Raw genomic sequence first — 19,129 nt, forward strand, 5'->3', positions numbered from 1 at the left:
TGCAAGCCATTCAATAATTTGCAAGGACTAGCATCTCTGCATGGTAGCGTACTGTTTCCCCCCCATTTTGTTCTGGCTCACCCCTCACCATTGCTAGGACTATTCCTTACCATTTCTTCCATGGGAGCAAGCTTGGGAAGCGGGGCCAGGTTTATGGGCTGGGGGGCGTTTGTTACCATGGGAGTCGGGGTTGGCTCTGCCAGTAGGTTGGGTTCTTGTTTCACCAGTATGGTAGAAAGTTCATGGCCCAAGCACCACATGCTAGCATCTGAATCTAAAATAAGAAAAAAACAAAAAGGAGAAAATGAGAGTGAATTGTTCAGTTCAGCTCAACGAAAAGAGGCTGCAACGTTTTACTGTAGCATTTCATGGTAAAACCTAGGATTGGTTATCCAGTTCATTTTTACACAGGTTGGCTCGGTCATATTGGCTTGAGTTAGGGTTACCATATGACTCCATGTACACTAGGACAGTTTGGGACAGTTCAGGCTTTTCAACTCACATCCTAATGCATTCTGGTATGTTTTACCTGTCTCAACTACCTTACACAGTAGAACTACACTTACCAGAATACATTTGGGTGTGAGCTGAAAAGCCTGAACTGTCCCAATCCATTCTTGTGTACATTAAATCATATGGTAATCATAACCTGAGTGTATCAGAACACTTTAGAATGTTAGTTATTAGCCAATGCCTAGGGCAGAACCAGTGCTAAAATACACAGTATCTGGCACAAACAGATGTCCAAACACAAGGACAAACTAAACAGCTCCACACTCCCAATAGAGTTCGGCTTACAACGCTAACAGCCAAATGCCACACTCCTTTCGCTTCCTTTCCACAGGCAGTACACGGGATTCTTCTTTCTTCTGCCACCTGAAACTAATGTGAAGCAGTTAACGAGGTCTGTTCCTGGATCCCTGCGTGCGTCAGCTTGCCAGTTTACAGCACAAAGTTCTGTGCCGTTAACCAACGGTGTTAAATCCTTTTAAAAGGCCCGCTGTTAACAGAGCTGGTTAAAAAATTCAAAGTAAAAAGTTCTGTTGGAAATAAAGCAGCCAGGGGCCCTTGTTAGCTCTCCTTTTGGAACCGGTTTACTACATGGAGTGGATCGATAGAACATTATGGATGCTTGTAAAAGTTAAGGGGTTTGCTTTCAAGTTTCATATTAATGAAAGTACATTTTTTTAATGAGAACAGAGACCCTTTTAGGCAGACTGAACCACTGTACTGGGAGGTTCTTTGGATAATCATTTCAATCCATACCGTATATATTATATACACAGCATTGCAGATCACAGCTATGTATGTGAATTATGTAGCCTTCGAAACAGTGAGCAGGATTAGCTGATCATTCATATTTTATATGAGGAACAAGTAAGTTAGGAAGGGATGTGGTGTGGACAGAGAATGACCACAAACCTTAACTGTAAATATGTTCCTTCATACAATTACTTTGACAAGGCACAGCTTGAATTAGCGGAGATAGAGGTCTTTATATGTTAAAAAACCTGCTGGCTCTTTGACCTCTGACCTCACCTCTGTTTAGTCAGTTTAGTCAGACGGGTTATACATCAAAAAGCTATTATGTCTTTACTCTCTTTAAAACCATAGAGTACGCATCCTTTTGACTTGTTCTTTTGCTAATGAATCAGAAAATGTACCAGTTTTATGTTAGTTTCAGACAGTCCTTAACTTTCTAAAAATGCAACAATATACCTAACGATAACTGCTGTAATGAAGGTACAACCACTTCTAAACACACCACAAAAAAAAAGGTTTACAGGTACACTGGTACTTGATATATCCTGTCATTTAGAAATCACTGATTTCTTTGAAGTCCTTGCAAAGGAAGCCACTGACTGGCTGACAGTAGGGTTGACTACATACTGTAAAGTTAGATGCAGGTAAATAGAAAGGTTTCATTTGTACAATTCCACTACAGGGCTGAATAGCTTGAATCCTTGTTCTTTCTGGATGTTTTACAGCATACATGCTACAATATGAGGCAATGCTAAAGGAGCCTCAGTGTGCAGCCCCTTCCAAAATGATTTCCACTCGCTGTCTTTGATGTTGATCTTTTATTTGCACAGCCAGTCTCAGAGCTAGCAGGACATGGAGTTCCCAACTGGAGCTGCTCATTATCTGGCTAACTGCCGGTTTGATCTTGAGGAATTATCTGCCCTGAATTCCGTAAAGGGGCTTGTAAAACAGCAGCCACCTTGATCATTTAACTAATGAGTCTTGGGGAAAAAAGACAAATTTGGGTATTAGGCATCCACAAAGACTCCATCACCCTTTAAAGACAGTAGAAGTGCCCTTTCCTTGATACACACATATGCTCAAATAACAAGCCCTGCTTTTATATATTGCTTCAGAGCAGTTCTGATCAAACGCCTTATTTGATCCCACCCTTACAATGGCACACCTGAAATCTGTCCTTTTAACTGGCTTAAGGTTTTCAGGAGGCACTTTTTAAAACAACCAGAAACGAATGCTCTGCAGAAAACCTTAGTTTCAGCTCTTACAGTGCGGTGTGCAGGCAAAAAAGTAATACCAGTTGCATTTTCCTGCCCTGAGAGCACTTTAATCTGGAAGCAGGCGGGACTGTTTTGTGGTTAAGGTATGGAATTTATCTATAGTGTTTTTAAATGTAAGTCATTCAACCTTAGCTGCTGTCCCAAACAATAGATCAGATTTTTATTTTCACATCAAGTCTGTCTAACAGGCTCAAGGCGCTTGCTGTTTTCATTAAGTAAGAACTTGCTTCAGAACCACATGTGTGCCTATGCTGAGGGGAGCGAGGTTGGAACAGTGCCTGGAATTTCCGGGCCAGCATGCAGGGGGCGGGGCTTGGAAAGGGGGCAAGGCTTGGAAAGAGCAAGCAAGAACAATCCCATAGTTCAGCTGTCAGGCTGGGGTTCCTTGTGCTGTAAAGGGACTCCAGGAGACTGGGCAGGCAAAAAAGATCGAGGAGGGAGAAAAATGTCAAATGCAATAGAAAAAAACTGCTTATTTGTGGTGCTTACTGGAGCTTTCTTCTTCATTGTAAAACTTAAGATCCGGTAATTTTATTAAATTGGTTGCTCCCAGGGTATCAACGGTTTTTGGTTGTCACTCATTTCAGATGGCGGCAGCCAATGACTGGAATGAGTTTCAATCAAAAGTTTAAATTAGAACGATTTATATCTGAGGTTGCTTTCAGCCACAGTGTCGACTCAGTGCTGACTGACATCTGTGCCTGCTGAGTTGTTGCTGAGTTTAATGTTTGATGATTGACTATGTGTTTTTTTTATTTTTTTTTAATCCTTATTTTCTTGTGTTTTATGTTGTTTGCTGTGGTGGTGTGAGCCTCTTGCCAGGTCGTCATTGCAAATGAGAATTTGTTCTCAATTGACTCATCTGGATAAATAAAGGGATTGATTGATTGATTGATTGATTGATTGATTGATTGAAACCTTATAAAAGTAAAAAAATAAATGCCAGCTCACGAGGGCTTAATTCGTATAGAATTTGGAGTTACCCAACATCATTGTTGAACCTGAATGCTGTTCTCCAAGCTTATTTCACTGCACCACAGGGGTAGCCATGGGCACTCGCTTTTACAGTATCCCATTCCTGCTTCCTGCTGGAATGAACAGACTAGCTACCTTACCCCTTTAAGAGTTTAAACTACATAAACGAAAGCTTCCCATTTCAGCAAATGTTTTCCGAGTTCTGCCCTTGACAGGGTTCGAAATTCTACCCCCACCCCCTCACGCTCTCATACCTTATTAGAAAAACCAAACTGAACTACTAAAATCCTGTACTGTGAGATTAACGGGTCCTGTTAAAGAGGTTTATCTCAGTAATTATTTATTTAAAAGAAGGTGTTTTCTCTTTCGAAGACAACAAAAACGTTTGGTGTGAAACCATCAACAGTCTAGAACAGTTTTGTGAATATCACAACAGACTTTTCAAGTTTTCTGAAAAGAGAAAAGCCTTCGTTAATAAAATAATGAATGAATCACTAAGAGACCTTAAATTGAAGTCTATTGTTGTATATTTTGAGTTGTGCAGCTTCTAATGAATGTTTTTCTCCTTAGTGAGCTTGCTAATGAAACTTTTCAATAAATGGATTGGTGAATTTTTGCTTGACACTGAGGTTTGACAAAATGTCTTTCTAAAAGACGCTGAAAAGACATTTTGCTGAAACTATGACATTCCGAAAAGGTTTTCCTAGCTAATTGGTGTCTCTCTCTACCTTGGTCTTCCTCGTCCATTTTAATGGACATGATGGGGCTCTGAGGAGCTGAATCCCCGCTCAGGGAGTAGCTGTGCTCAGCCTGGATGTCTGGACTGGGGGGGTCCAGCTCCATATCCAACAGGGGGTTCTTCTCAGCCAGAAGGGGGTCGTCAAAGAAACTGCTGAACAGCTCGTTGGAAAAATCCTCCATGTTCTCAGAGAAATGCTGCAAGACAAGGAGACAAAGTATTAGTCTGCTCCACAGAGTCCCACCTGCAACCATCACCTGTCTGCTGCATGTCAGAGCATATCTAAATCAGACAGCTGAATGAAAATCACTCATTTTGGTGTAGCAAAGACTATTTTTAGTGACATAAACCTTACTAAATCCACACGGAGGGCTGCTCAATGGCACAATGAAACTTGTGCATTAGTAAGCCTTAATATGCAGCACTTGATTGAGCTTGACGTCAGCACTGAAGAGGCAGTGCTTTGTGCCTTAAAAAGCATAATAATAATAATAATAATAATAATAATAATAATAATAATAATAATAATAATAATAATAAAGGCAGTTGTGGATCGCCTGTTGATAAAGGGCACAGCAATTCTTTATGGAGCTGAATCGTTTGGAATCATTGAATTTAAACACAGGGCTGACCTCAAAGTGCCCTGTGCCTTCTGTCTTGATCCTCACATCAAGGAACAGTACACAGTTAAATTGTGATTTTTCTTTTACAGACTCAATGGTGTAAAACGTATGAGAAAACAAAGTGTTTGATTGATCAGATACAAGTCATGGCAGGATTAATTTGGAACATTTTACGGTCGACTAGGCAAACTTTTCCAGCTGGTGCCTTGGTCATGCTTAAGGAACTATCCTGCAGTAGCAGGCATGTTTGCAGTGCAGGGGAGTGTGAGAGGGCGTGTCACAGGACCCAGATCTCTGAGATCCTGTTCCCAGAGGAGATGTGAGGTGTGTGCTGTGCTGTGCTGCAGACAGGCAGGTCTCTGTGAACGAAGCAGCTGTGTTTGTGTGCGACGGGCGTTCCTCCAGCTGCAGTCCCTTCTGTACTGTACCTGTGTGCTGTGCTTGCATTTAAACGAAGGCCCCTGTTCCCCTAATGAGATTATTAAAACACCTAACTGTTTTCCAGGTGTTCTTTTAATAATAGCGATAGATGAGCAATGCATTTCCTCCACCCAGTCACAGTTAACCCTATTGTGGTGTCAGCATGTTATTTTTAGTTAATAAAACTAAAGCCTGAACCTTTTTTGTGTGTTTGTCGTCCTTAGCATTTACCTTACAGTCATATACTATATGCCAGATCATCTTTAAAAAAAAAAAAAACTTTGTAAGTCTTTGGTTTCTACGGCTGAAATTTCTAAACCTATTATGCATATTGTTTAAAAGAGTTCAGTCTTACACGTATTTCCTTCATATGCAATTCATGATGTTTTTCAAAGTGCACACTGATCAACAAACACTGTATTCATGAAGCAGCAACAAAAAATAAATGAATAACTGCCGTCCAGTGTGAGCAATTCACTGCAAGGTAGGGTAAAAAAAAGTTAGTTCGGCTGCTTAACTTCACTGTAGATATACCTAGAATATAAAACTCTCTTAAGGCATGCAGCTAACCAAACAAACTGAAAACAAAATCCTGGAGCTCCAGGAAAGACAGCTATTGAAGATCCAGGGAAGTGGGAGTTGCCTCAAAGGTCACTGCATTGGACTCAGTCCTAATGCCCTGCTACTGACGCACCAGACTGAACATTAGAAAGGCTAGGTAATCATTATCAAGGAAAGATATTCCATATCTCTGAAGCAGTACAATAAACTGCCCCACCCAGGCTCTTTTTTCTGTGCCTAATAGGTTCCTGTTCTACTGCGTATGGCGGATATGCTTTTGTTTGTATTTAAATCAACAGATTTGCTTGTTAAACACTGAATGGAATCAGAGAATCTGCCACAGTTCGCTGTACAGCCTAAGTATGGCTTTAAGTACTGTGTTGTGGTTAATAAATATCCTGGTGCACACCAACTACTGCTATTTACTGCACCCTTTTCCAAGCCTGCAAGCACACAGGACAAGACTGCTGCAGTTTATGCTACTTATTTGGGCAGCAGTGTGGAGTAGTGATTAGGGCTCTGGACTCTTGACCGGAGGGTCGTGGGTTCAATCCCAGGTGGGGGACACTGCTGTTGTACCCTTGAGCAAGGTACTTTACCTAGATTGCTCCAGTAAAAACCCAACTGTACAAATGGATAATTGTGTGTAAAAATAATGTGTATATTGTGAAATGTATAATGTGATATATTGTAACAATTGTAAGTCGCCCTGGATAAGGGCGTCTGCTAAGAAATAAATAATAATAATAATTTCTTCCACCCAGTCCAACATAACTTACAATGCATTAGGTTTTATCGCTATTCTGTGCTGAAATACAGTACGCCAGGTCTTTTTTTAACATTATCAGTGATACCTTTTTTAATTTGAAGAGCAGGCAGATTGTTTGAGGTTTTGGAGAACCCTGTCATCTGAAAGGAGGACCATTGTTCATAGCTACAATATTTAGTTAACCTCACAGTGCACTAGGTAGTGGTGTTCCAACGTGTTTTGCAATGGTATGCATACGGTGTGTCTCCTTACATTCCAAAGCCCTCATTGACTTACAGTATAGAGGTTATCACCTATGATCCTAACATGAAGAACATGAAAAAATGCCACCACCCCTAAACCTGATCTATTGCAGACTTTTTCCCTACCATATTTGTACTGGGTTAAGTGATGCTAAGAAAGGGTAAAAAAAAAACACCCATGGGCAAAAACACCAGCAGAATTGCAATGGTTTTAAAGCATATCGACCACGATTTGGATTAAAATTGGTATGACAGCCACACCCAGATTGCACATTCAGATGCTGCTGAGCATGTACAGTAGCACAATAGTAAAATACATGGTTTTAACAAAGCCCAAAGCCCACTGTCCTGGGACAGCTTGCGTGAAGATGTTTGAAAGAGCATTCTCTTTCACCCGGGTGATACTGGTTTAATCTCTCAGCTGTGCTCTGCAGATTCCAGCAGTGCAGGTAAACTACCTCTTTGTTGTTACTGCTGGTCTAACTGACTGGCTTTATCTAAAACTGTTGGTTGAAGACGTACTCCGTTCCCCAAACTCATTGGCTTTGGAACCACATAAAAAGGTCTTCCGAGTTCACGAGATCTTTGAAAAGACAGATTCATTATTTTGTGAAGATATGGAGTTTACATACATTTGGGTCTATAGAACCGGCATGCAGAGAAGTCTATCAATCTAGCCTTGCAAAGGAAATATTGCAGCAGGGAGGGCTGCCTGTTGCCCGTAATAGATTAAATGCATCCACATTAAATAGATTCAATTACTGTACATTCAGGGAATTAAATAGTGCGCAGTGGTACTATGAGAAATATTCATTCTGTATCAATAAAATTGATTGCCAGCATTTATCTTGCTCGAGCCTGTTTATCACAACAGTGGCACACAATTATACAATGTGCTTATTGTTTATTAGTTTGAGGGTACCAAGTGCAGATCAAGGAAAATAACAAATGTAATATCTATCATTGTAAAAGCAAAGAAATGAAAAGTATAAAAGGCTCTTCAGAAAAGGATGGAACTGTACAATGAAAGCTGACATTTCAGAAAAGTAAAGATCAAGTCTAAAACAAATCTTTCACTTCCTCTGCACCTTGTTTTTATTTAAAACCTTTTTTTCACAAATTAAGGAGCGAGCATGTTAAAGATGCCCTTTTTTTATAGTTTTAATCATATATAATATCTATAAAAGTGTTACTTTATGAAATTAGGATGACGTTCGACGCAGTAATTATAGGATGCATCAGTATTCTGCACATTTACTATTTAAATACTGCATATTATTGTGGGTATTTCTCTGCATTCCTCTCTCTTTGCAGACATATTCCTATGACAGTTCAGACAATTGCCTAGAATATAATACAACTAGTGCTATCTAGCCCTCCAGAAACAGGGGGGGGGGGGGGGGGTATGAGACAGTTTCCATATCCCTCAGCTGTTATTACCATCGTCAACACAAACCACACAGGTTTACCAGATGGTGCATTGCCTGTTTTGGAAGATGGGTAAAATGCATTGCACATCAAACTCCCTTCTAAAATGCTTGTGCTTTTCTGTCTGGAAAGGCGATCATTAAAATTATTTTTGTTGTAAAAACAACTTAGCAGCACCTTCCTGGAAAGCACCACTGAGGAGCTAGCAAATGCTGATGGAGTTGTGGCTATGGTGGGCAGGGATTTGAAGTTGGTCTCTTGCTTGAGCTGAACACTTTTTAATGGTACAGTTACAGTGCCGTCTGGACTATGATGATTGATAGTGGCTGGCAAATAATGCAGCAGAGAAGAGGCAAGGAGTAGGGTTACCGTTCTCCATCCAAGCATATCTACTTATTAAAGACGAGCCAATGCCCTGTTCATTATATGAAACTGCTAAAGAAATATGCACCGTTTAACTTTCCAAACACACGTAATTGCTGAACGATACAGTTATAGAGAATACACGGCAGATTCTCCACCACGAACAAAGCAAGAGTTATACCAAAACCACAACGACGGCTGATTTCGTCCTGAACTGCAGTTTGTTCAGAGGCGTTTCCTCTTTTCTAGCCGCGTACGTAAAGGGCTACAGCTTGAGGTCAAGCATATTCTAGGGAACTACTGTGATTATAGAGTCTGCCCGGAACTGAAACTTCCTAAAACATCTCACAGTGCTTTTAAAGACCAGTGGCAATATGACACTGACAAGCCAGTTGCTCCCAGTCTATATTTAATTGACTGGTCACATGCTCAGGATACCAGATTACCTTCTTCACCATGAATCAACAGGTCACACTTTCCACTGGAAAAGTAATAATTTTTACCTTTGCTGGATTGAGAAACCTTAGCACTGACTGAACCAAACTGAATCGATTCAAGTAGCTGCATCAATGCATGGAACCCATCTCCTGCTGCCTTCCCAGTTCACAATCCATGGACTTACATCTTCGAGTAAAATCAAAGCTGCAGAAAATCAGCTTCTTGATCACACAGGCATCATCATTAGGCTTGGGCTCGGGTATTTATTGCCTGTTTAATTGAGTACCTGCATTCAAGTTAGGGCAAGACAAACACTTTCTGTTGTTGCCATACTGTCTGTCTCAAATGAAGTTACGCCCTTAAAGCTGTCTTTTGGGAATGTTTCTGAGCTTACCTCTTCCTTTACTCAATCAACAGGAGCCGTACACAGACGCAGTGTTAATATGTAAAGCATAATTGCAGTAGGATTTTTCCTGTGCATTGAAAAAGGCTATCCCAGGAGAATCTGTGGCAATTCAATCAGTGTTCTTATTGAAGGTCTGTTCATAAATACAGTACGGTTGCTGTCCATCATGATTCATAACCTTTGTTGAAACAAAGATAAAACACCCCTGAGGTTCAACATTACAAAGGTGTCCTTGGATGCAACAATGCTTTAAAGACAGACCCCTTTAAAAAGTTAAAAGTAGTAATACAAGCAAAGACTTTTTTTTGTTTTGTTTTGTTTTATTCTACTTTGATTTTCAGAAAATCCTTTTAATAATAAGGAGATATTATTAAGTAAAGGTCAGATCTGAAAGATACAATATTTGTATGAGTTATTTACAAATTGTTTTTCAAAGCTTTTGTGGTGATGGAAAGTTTGGTCTGCATGGAATTGCTAGGCTGCTCTTGAAGAAGCCCTACACCAGTATAGAAGAGTTTCATTAATATCAAACTGTATTTGAATTTCTCCAAACAAGCTCTTTTAAAAATAACTCTTGGTTATTCGGCCCCATCAATTAAAAGTAAACGAAACACTAGATGCCCAAGTGACAGTCCAAACCACAATACAGAAGCTTACAAGCTGAATTTTGAACACTACTGTCAGTATTGCAATGAAAAAGCTGCTGTGTCACAACACTGCCTACACAAAATGTGCTTCAAGTGAAACAGTGGCTTTATTTGACTTGAGAGCATTCTGACCAATTAGAAGAGAGTATGCAAATAGCAAACCCGTTAGGAAGAGCATCTTGGAAGCAGGAGTGCAAGGTTAGCATGGAGAAAGCATTCTGAAGCCTGCTATTATCTTGAAGGGGAAAATATGCTTTTAAAATAGGAAAAATAAATTAGATAATAACAGGGAAGAACTTTCTAACAGAAACAAATACATACTGACAGGCCCCAGCAATATCTGAGAATTCAACATTTATTGGACATTTATTTATTTCTCTATTGAGACTCTTATGTACTGAGTGGAGTGTATTAAAAGTGTAGGCAATTTGTGACAATAAATTACACAGTCTGTCGTTTTTCCAGCTATTTGTCATGCATTTCTTCCAGAAAGCTTTTGGTTAATTAAATGAGCTTTTTTCCTGTGCCAATTTCCTACTGGCAATTCAATGAAACAGTCTTTACAAGTCAAACCTGTTTCTTCTACCTTGATCTAGTATGTTATACAGTATAATTTCCCATAGCTCCAGTCTGTATTATACACATTCAGTTCCATTACAAGTCCCACTCATTGTGCTTTTGCAATTTTTATCAGATAGCCCTACGAGACTGACTTTCATGAAAAAATCTGTGCAAGCATTTATCTCCGGCATGCATTCCACAGTTAACATCACACAGTCCTTAAAATGCCAATCATGCAGCCCTTTGTAGCAACATGTTAAAAATAAGGAAAGTTCTACAGACTTTTAAACTGGGTAGCACAATGCCTCATCAAAATGGATTATATAAGAGTCATGCGAATTTGGCCATTTTCTGCAGAGTGTATTCTGTGCTGTATCTGGAAATGCAAGAATATGTTTACTACATAATTCAAGATTTAAAAATTACAAATGATTGCACCAAAGATGAATTTGCACCAAAGTTTTCTCCCAATACTGCTAGCCAACCACAATGTGTGTTAATGTGTGAGTTCATATAGTAAATGTTTTAGATACACTAAATCAGAATCTATTTTTATGCAGATATAAAGGGAAATAAGTTTGAAGCTACAGTCCAGGTTAACCAGCAGCCATCTGTACCATCTCCAAAAACCTCAAAAAGACTGGGTGCACTAGAAAACTGCCTTTTATTTTTGCTCTCAATTGTTACATGAATCTCACTATAATGATATGTAATTTGGTTTCAGCTGAGCATGCTGCATATTCACAATCCCATTACCTCCCCGCTCAGCTTTCTCTTCATTGCAATTAGAGGATGCAGCAGACAGTGTGGTTTGCTGCTGGTTTCTCATTTTAACTCCACAGTTGCCCTTGCAGTCTGTAATTTAACTGCTGCGTATCAAGAGCCGGCTTCCACTGGCTCCCTGTGGAATTTGTCAGGGTTCTGTGAATGAAGCTGTGGCTCTGCACGCCTGGCTTTTGCGAATATAATGCAGGCTTGTGGTGTCTTTTACCTGTGGCACATATGATCTAACATAATCAGTTGCAGGAGACACAAAAAGATACAGGATATTCCATATTGATCTGTTCCTAATTAGTAGCGTAGGTGCCTACAATAAAACCACATAATCACCTATTTTCTTGTAGGAAAATTTCAACAAGGATCCCAAACTACAGTAAAAGCGTTTTACAGTTGAATAAAATCACAGAGACGTGCAAACTGAAGCAGATCTTACTAGATGAGAATTCTTGACGATTGTACACAGAATCTTAAGAGAGGTCGTTATGTTGTAATTACAATGCTAGCGCACACAGTATACATTCAAATTTCTCAGTCCTTGGCAGAAATACAGTCGGATTATTTAAGGTCCATACCCACTTCCAGTATACATAGCATTGACTGACATTCACCTGCTTTTTTGTCAAATCTGAATACAGTTTTTCAGTGGCAAGAGACAGACTTTTACTCATTTCAAAGGGAAGCATTGCTATCAGAAGATAAACACATGCCAAACTGCTCACTCTATTTATCCATAGTCTCACTCCATCCTAACAACGTGTTCCTGGTTAGCTCAGCTTTTCCTCCTCACTGCTGGATTTAGGTTGACTAACGTGTGCCAGAGACAATCCAACATGCTGAATTGATTTGCAGAGATTCTGACTGTATTTGGTCTGCAACCTAAAACAATACCATTGTTGATGGCCATGTGCTTCGTCCAGCTGAGAACACCGTGCTTTGATCTCGGGCCAGTTTTTTTTTTTTTTTTTTTTAGCATATATCCAGACAAAAAAGGTAGTAACACTTGGGGAGAGCTGTACATTTTTTCAGGTTAACCAGAAGCAGAACTACTAAACACCTGAATCATTAGAACATGCTGCAGCACAGGCAGGAGAATAACAATGTGATGTGCCTTTTCCAAGGGCAACCCAAAGGAAACTTGAGATTCATTAAACTTTATATATTTTTCCAAGAATGAATCACACTACCATTGCATCACCCAGACCACAAGGCAATCCACCATAATCTTGCCCTTTGGCTCAAAGCAAAAATTCTTGGGTTAAATTGACGTTAATAAGCTGCATGTTTGGGGTTATTTAGAGTCTGCCTGCAGGGCAGATACATGCAAGTGCTCTTACTCCTACCTGGATATTCAAAGAGCTTACAGAAGGTTGTGTTTTAATTGAACTTTATTTTAACCTACGGGGAAAATTGTGTGCTGTACAGTGTTAAATGGGAAGATGCACAAACAAGGAGGGCAGCGCACTATGAAATAAGGTAGCGGTACTTTATAAAATGCATTAGCGTGCATTCATTTGCAGGTGTGTTAGGGAAAGCTATTGCACTGCACATGTAAAGCACATATATAGGTGAGTCTTGTCCAGTTCTGAAGGCTGCACATGGTTTTGGTTTCTGCAAACGCTTCCACTCCAAGAACACCCGGGAGATGGACACAGCGTTCAATGCAGCCACTGCGTTCAGGGCGCCCACAATCATGCCCTTAGTGAAGTCACACTGTGACCACAATCTAATTGTACTTACTTATTTGTTTGCACAACCAGTGCAGTATTGCTATACAGCCACTACATCTACAACTGCACATTACAGTTCAGAGCAAAGGGAAGAACTGTATTCGTTTATGAGTTCAGGTCACCAGCTAATTAAATTGACTGTTTGACACTGTCTGTTCATAGCCAGGAATTAACATCTTTAAAAATAAAATTAAAAAGCTCATCTGATATCAAAGCAAGCCAACGCCAAACCACTCTTTCATGTAAAGAAGTGGTCTGTCTAGATCACTGGTACTCAACTCCGGCCCTCAAGATCCATTCCAGTCCCTTTCTTCCAAGTAGGTTCTAAATTAGTTAATTCCCTCTTAGCAGCTTCAATTAACTACATTAGAAGCTGCTTGGAGTAAAAGCCTAGACTGGATTGGATCTCAAGGGCCAGAGTTGAGCACCACTGCAATAGATTATCTGAGCTCAGATTCTAAATTCAAAGTCTCGATCTTTATTATAGCTCCAAGGTACAGTTAACTAAACTCTCCAGGTGCGTCCAAATGTCATTCTCCCAGCTCGATTTACTTCAGGCTAAACAAACATGAGGTTGCATGATGCCACTGTGACATGAAGCAGGAGGGCCGTATCTTCTTAGGAACAAAAGACCTACGTCTGAACAAGGTCACTGTGACCAGTTAACCCTTCCACTGACTGATTTGTGGTTTTTTGTTGTTGTAAAGTTCAGTTATCTCCATACAGCAGACAAAATATGTATCCTTATCAGAGAAAGGGTTCTATTTTTGGCATGTAAAGTTGCATGACTCGAATCCCCAGAAATCAGACCTGTCTTGGTTTTAAGTACATTACAAAGACTGTTAGATTAATGATACATCTTCTGTAACAAGAAAAATGTATGTATGAGTGTAATGTGCCATCTCATATCATCGTTTGGATTTTATGCAATGATGATATCATATGGAATATTTTTTATCTTTGTCTGGCTGGCTACATTCTAGCAGCAGCAACAGATGTCCTTAGGAATGTGCTGAATTGGAATTTCATCCCATCCCCTTCCCTATCTCTCTCCTCTCTCCCTTTTGCTTTCCAGGAGGATTGGGAGACCAGACATGCTGAAGCCCTGGGGCTGTCGGTTAATGGCAGGGCACACCCAGCTCCAGGTGCACTCACCTGGCTCCCTCACAGATTGATCCCCAGGCTAGCGATACATGGAGCAGAGACACACAGAGGGGTTCCTGAACTACAAATAGGTTATTTTACATTCAGACTGCTCCTAGTCAGAAAACCCTGTCAATGTTAACAAGGGCTGTATGTGACATACTATATTCAATTCTGAACACTTACAAATTCAGGACTCCTCACCACAATGAGTTATTACAATGGACCACATGTACTGAGCAAAGCTTTAACTTGCATAATAAAGTTTAAAAAACCCTTTGCAAAACTTTAAAGTTTCTACAGGCTACGTGGATCTCCGGTACTCAATTGCTAAGTCAACTACAGTATATCTGACTTAGAAGCAGGGTCTATTTCTATTCCAAATCTCTATTCAAAAACACATAACTACGATCAGAAGTAACAATTATGTCTCAGGTATAATTATCTAGTGGAAACATCAAGGTACTGGACTCACTTTAAACCTGAGTATCTACTTCAGAACAAACTAGCTGATTGCTTTCTATAGTCCTGGGCAGTATGCTTCTATACATAGACCGATGAGGAAATCAATTGACAAGGTATGAGACTGAAATCTCTTCAACAGGACACTCCTATCTGCAACCACACAGGCTGGTCTAGTATGCTGCATGACAGGGTCTGACACGAACTAAAACCACACCTGGCTTTCTGCAAACACAGTACAGTCGTTTTTATTAAATATCAATCATTAAAAACACAACCAAGAGGAACAGTTCTTATGCAGCCACCTTTCTTTCATTCCTAAAACACACACTTGCACAATTCATGTGTCATCTAGATCAGATCAAGGTGTGCAGCAGCATTGTCAGCGTCTGCTAAGAAATAAATAATAATAATAATAATAATAGTCAGCATCCATCCATCTGTCTATCTATCTATCTATCTATCTATCTATCCCAGTCATTAACCAAAATTATTAGTCAGATCTTTAGTGGGTGTTATTTGTTTTTCCCATTGCGTTGGATGCCTTTTTTTCAGTGCTGTTCACACTCTGTGACCAAAATAATGTATGTTGGAGTTATTAAAATGTATTAATAACATGATTGAAGCCACAAATACAAGTACTTGTCCCATGTCTGGCAATTAAGTTGATTAGAAATACACAAAGCAATATCAAGGGGAAATTAAATTTCAGAGATTTTGTTAACATACAGTGACAAGTTCCAGTAGAAAAGCCGGCACACTGGAAAAACTTTCTGAATCGATCCACAATAGCAAACTAATGTCCTAAAAGTCCTTTTTGATTGCCGATTTGGTGCATGCTTCTCTTTGCTTTACAATCTAAGTTTTGCCAGGCTGCATTACCAGACTAGACAGCTACTGTATATTTCACCAGTGTGCAATGCAGTAAAATGTATAAGACACACTGTTGCTAGTCTTAAAAATAAAAAAACACAGATTGAGCACTTGCAAACTACAAAAAAGGAGTTTCTATAGCAAGCCGACTACAGCCTAGAAGAGATATCAATCTGAGCAAACTCATCCTTACTGGCCGTTAACAGATTATCATCTCCAGCGGCCTATATATGATGCATATTCAATGAAGTTATATAATGTTAACTAAAGCATTTAGGGACAGGGTTAACTTCTTAAACCCTTAAAGCAGGGTTGCTACCTGTAACTAGCTTTACTTGTTTTTTATATTGCATAGAAAAATCAGCCTGAAAGGAGGCCCTGGGGCTTATACAGTAGTTTCACTCTGAACTAATAACCCACTGATGTCAGATCTATCAGTAAATGTAAGTAAAACACTTTACAACAGTATGAAATAAATACTACTGTATATAACCATCCCAAATCATAATCTCTTAGTTTCCTGTAGTAATACTATAATCCATACCAATAATGTCCCTACATCGATCCCGCATTACAGCTCAAATTCATTCTAATCATACTTAAAATGATATATATGGACAAAAACCAGGTCATGATAAATGGAATACCTTTCCTCAATACTCCTTCATTACAGTCCCTCCTATATAAAATGTCTATACCATTGTGCAGTAAACCTAGCCGCTAGTTACCAAGGCGACCCTGCACTGCAGCGCTGTTCTAATTGTAAAGCAGGGTAGGCCGAATGCTACGGCTAGAATCCTGGGTGCAGGAGTTAAAGGAATGAGGCCTGATCTTCTTAGGTCAGCTTGGCGTTTTACATTTTAGAAGCCAATGCAATTATGAGGCATCACCTTTGGGGATCTGGCTGTTGTTTGTAAGGTTCTCCCTCACACAGGTCTCTTTCTAGTGCACCACAAGGGCTGGATTGAAGAGGTACACTGAGAGACGTTGCATTGACTTGTGTACCCAGCACCTCCAGCACCCAGGTCAGTGAGCACAACCATCACATAGTTCATATAGTAAAAGAAAAAATTTGGCTTAGTAAGTTAGTGGTCTACTCATTTATCACCTGTTTTGAAAACTATTTTAAATTCATTTTACATACCAATCATAATGTTCCACTTCTCTCCATGCTCTTAAGCAGTTTTCACTGTCTTTGATTTAATAGGTATTTATGAAAGAGATCTGGGATATAAATAAGAAGTAGGATTAGGGTTAGGCTTAGAGCCAATACTGGCACACGGGAAACTTCCATGTCATGAACGGTTTTATGCGTGACACAGGTTGCAGTTTTAAAATGGTCTTGTTTAAGATGCCCTTGCATGTCATTACTGTGACAGATACAGTACACTAAGCTCTCAATACTTGTACAGCACACATTAACCCTGAAATGGCAGAAACAGGCAACAGATTCACCGTTTGCTTTCTCTTTAACAGAAGCATGAGGGCTTCCCCTCTGGAACTTGATATCCCCTTTAGGCACAAAAGAGTCATTCACAGGGGTAGTGAGGGGAGCTTGTGCTTCTAAACAGGGGTCTGAGAGAAGGAAGCAGGAGGCTGGTCCACAGGCACACACAGGCTGCATTGAGAGGCAAGCAAGCGTTCTTTAACCAGCACATGGTGGATAGCCATCAGCCTCAATGAGATAACCGTGCAATTCAAACCCAGCAAGACAAGGGTCCATTGTGAACACAAGTGTTCAAATATGTCGGCGTTCTCCATGCGCCTGTTATACAGTAAATGTTGTCTGAGACCCTTGTTCAGCACGAGTGGTGTGACGTTTCAAGTATCTGGACAAGTGTTAGCATTGGCTACAACAAATTCATTGAACTGCATATAGCAAACACATTGTGTAACTGTACCTACGTATCTCCAACGTATTCATTCTCTCGATTTTTTTTGTGTGTACTGTACCTGCAGGACTACACGATACGCTACATAATTTGGTTTCAAAGGATAAAGATAAAAAAAAAAGTACTTCAGGATGTGTTTTACAGGATGAGAAAAGTCAACAAAAACAACTTCAGAGAAGAAGGCGTGTGAAAGCCGGGGTTTTAAATCACAGTAAGCCACTCCCACTGGTGGGCGGGGCCAGCGGGACAGACTGAAAGAAGCCATATTCAAAAACACAGCTGGATAAGGCAATATCCGAATCCCTAACAGCTGGTTTACAGCACAGACGAGAAATACAATAACTTTACATTGCATTTGAATAATGCTTTCAATTTATACGCAAATATAAGTGTTCGCTTCATGTATAAGGTTTATACACGTGTACATGCCGAGGTATACGTGTACATTAAGACTAAGGGCACTACGTTTTGCTCAGGTAAACAAAGTGTACGAAAAAATGCAAAACTACTTTATTTTGTAAATGCATACACGCTAAGCATATGTTTCAAACCTATTGTAAAATAAGTATAGGAAAACAAAATGCATGCGCTTACCAGTCTAACAGATATAGCACACTGCAGTCCTGGTACAGAATAAAAGTAAAGCATTATTTGTAGTTATTGAAATACTGGACTGAAACTTTGGAAAATGCAGTAGAATAAAACAGAAACGCTTACCACATTATTGAAAAAATCTGCTTCATTCAAATCCTCAAGATCCAAGAGGTTGGAATTGGGGAAAAGTTTCCCTGAAGAAAAATTGTCCACAATTTTGTCCATAGTAGCCACGGTTCCTAAAATATGTACCGTATGGAAAGGATAAAATTACACACACACACACATATATATATGTATAAAATGCAAAGTATAAACTGTACTCTAACCCCTATGATTGACACGTTGCAATACTCTTTCAAATTGAATCAGCTTCTGTAAAATTCTGCAAAAAGAAAAAAAAAAAATTTGCAGCTGCAGACCTATTTATCAACTGCTCAGTTTTCGCTTGTGTTTGTCTCCGTGCACCTTTCCTCTAATACACGCCTCTACTGACTTCAGTCAAGTCTGTCACTGCCAGCTGCGAGCAGTCTCGAAGGGGTCCGTCAGTTGATTAATATTCATTTATACACGCCTCTGAATTTTCCTGATTTCTTCCTCTAAACCCCGCCCACCAAAGCGCAGGTATTCGCTCTTAAAGAGACAGCGTCTATGCTGTACTTAACCGAACAGCCATCAAACACAATCCATTGGTTTAGCCATGCTGATTCCATGCAGGTGTTGGTAATTTGTTGATTGTAAATACAGTAAATGATAACAATTCAACTTGGACAGGAATAAATAAAATACAAAATACTCTGCTGTTTATTGGGATATATAAAGTGTTTAACTGATAAGAGAGGAGGGAGTAAACCTTTTTAGGGGACAGATTGATGCTCAGTGTGCAAATATTTGTAGATTCTAACAATAACAAATAAGAATAAAAAATGAACAAAAATAATATATA

General features: G+C 39.7%; 1 protein-coding gene across 2 annotated transcripts in view; it reads right to left on the reverse strand.

The window, feature by feature from the left end:
* Positions 1-18,739, reverse strand: part of LOC117432455 (cyclic AMP-responsive element-binding protein 3-like protein 1) — a 30,627-nt gene extending 11,888 nt beyond the window's left edge. The window contains exons 1-4 of one of the 2 annotated variants that reach the window (XM_034054393.2): positions 18,606-18,739; positions 18,307-18,422; positions 4,244-4,451; positions 111-274 (exon numbers count right to left, since the gene is read on the reverse strand). In XM_034054393.2, coding sequence (XP_033910284.1) covers positions 111-274; positions 4,244-4,451; positions 18,307-18,408 — 474 coding nt within the window. In that variant the 5' untranslated portion in view covers positions 18,409-18,422; positions 18,606-18,739. Of the gene's footprint in view, positions 1-110; positions 275-4,243; positions 4,452-18,306 lie in introns of both variants that reach the window. The other variant, XM_059002241.1, reaches the window with a different exon arrangement.
* Between the last annotated feature and the right edge of the window lie 390 nt (positions 18,740-19,129).

Source organism: Acipenser ruthenus, chromosome 27 (assembly GCF_902713425.1).
Source record: "Acipenser ruthenus chromosome 27, fAciRut3.2 maternal haplotype, whole genome shotgun sequence".
In the NCBI taxonomy this organism is placed as follows: Eukaryota; Metazoa; Chordata; class Actinopteri; order Acipenseriformes; family Acipenseridae; genus Acipenser; species Acipenser ruthenus.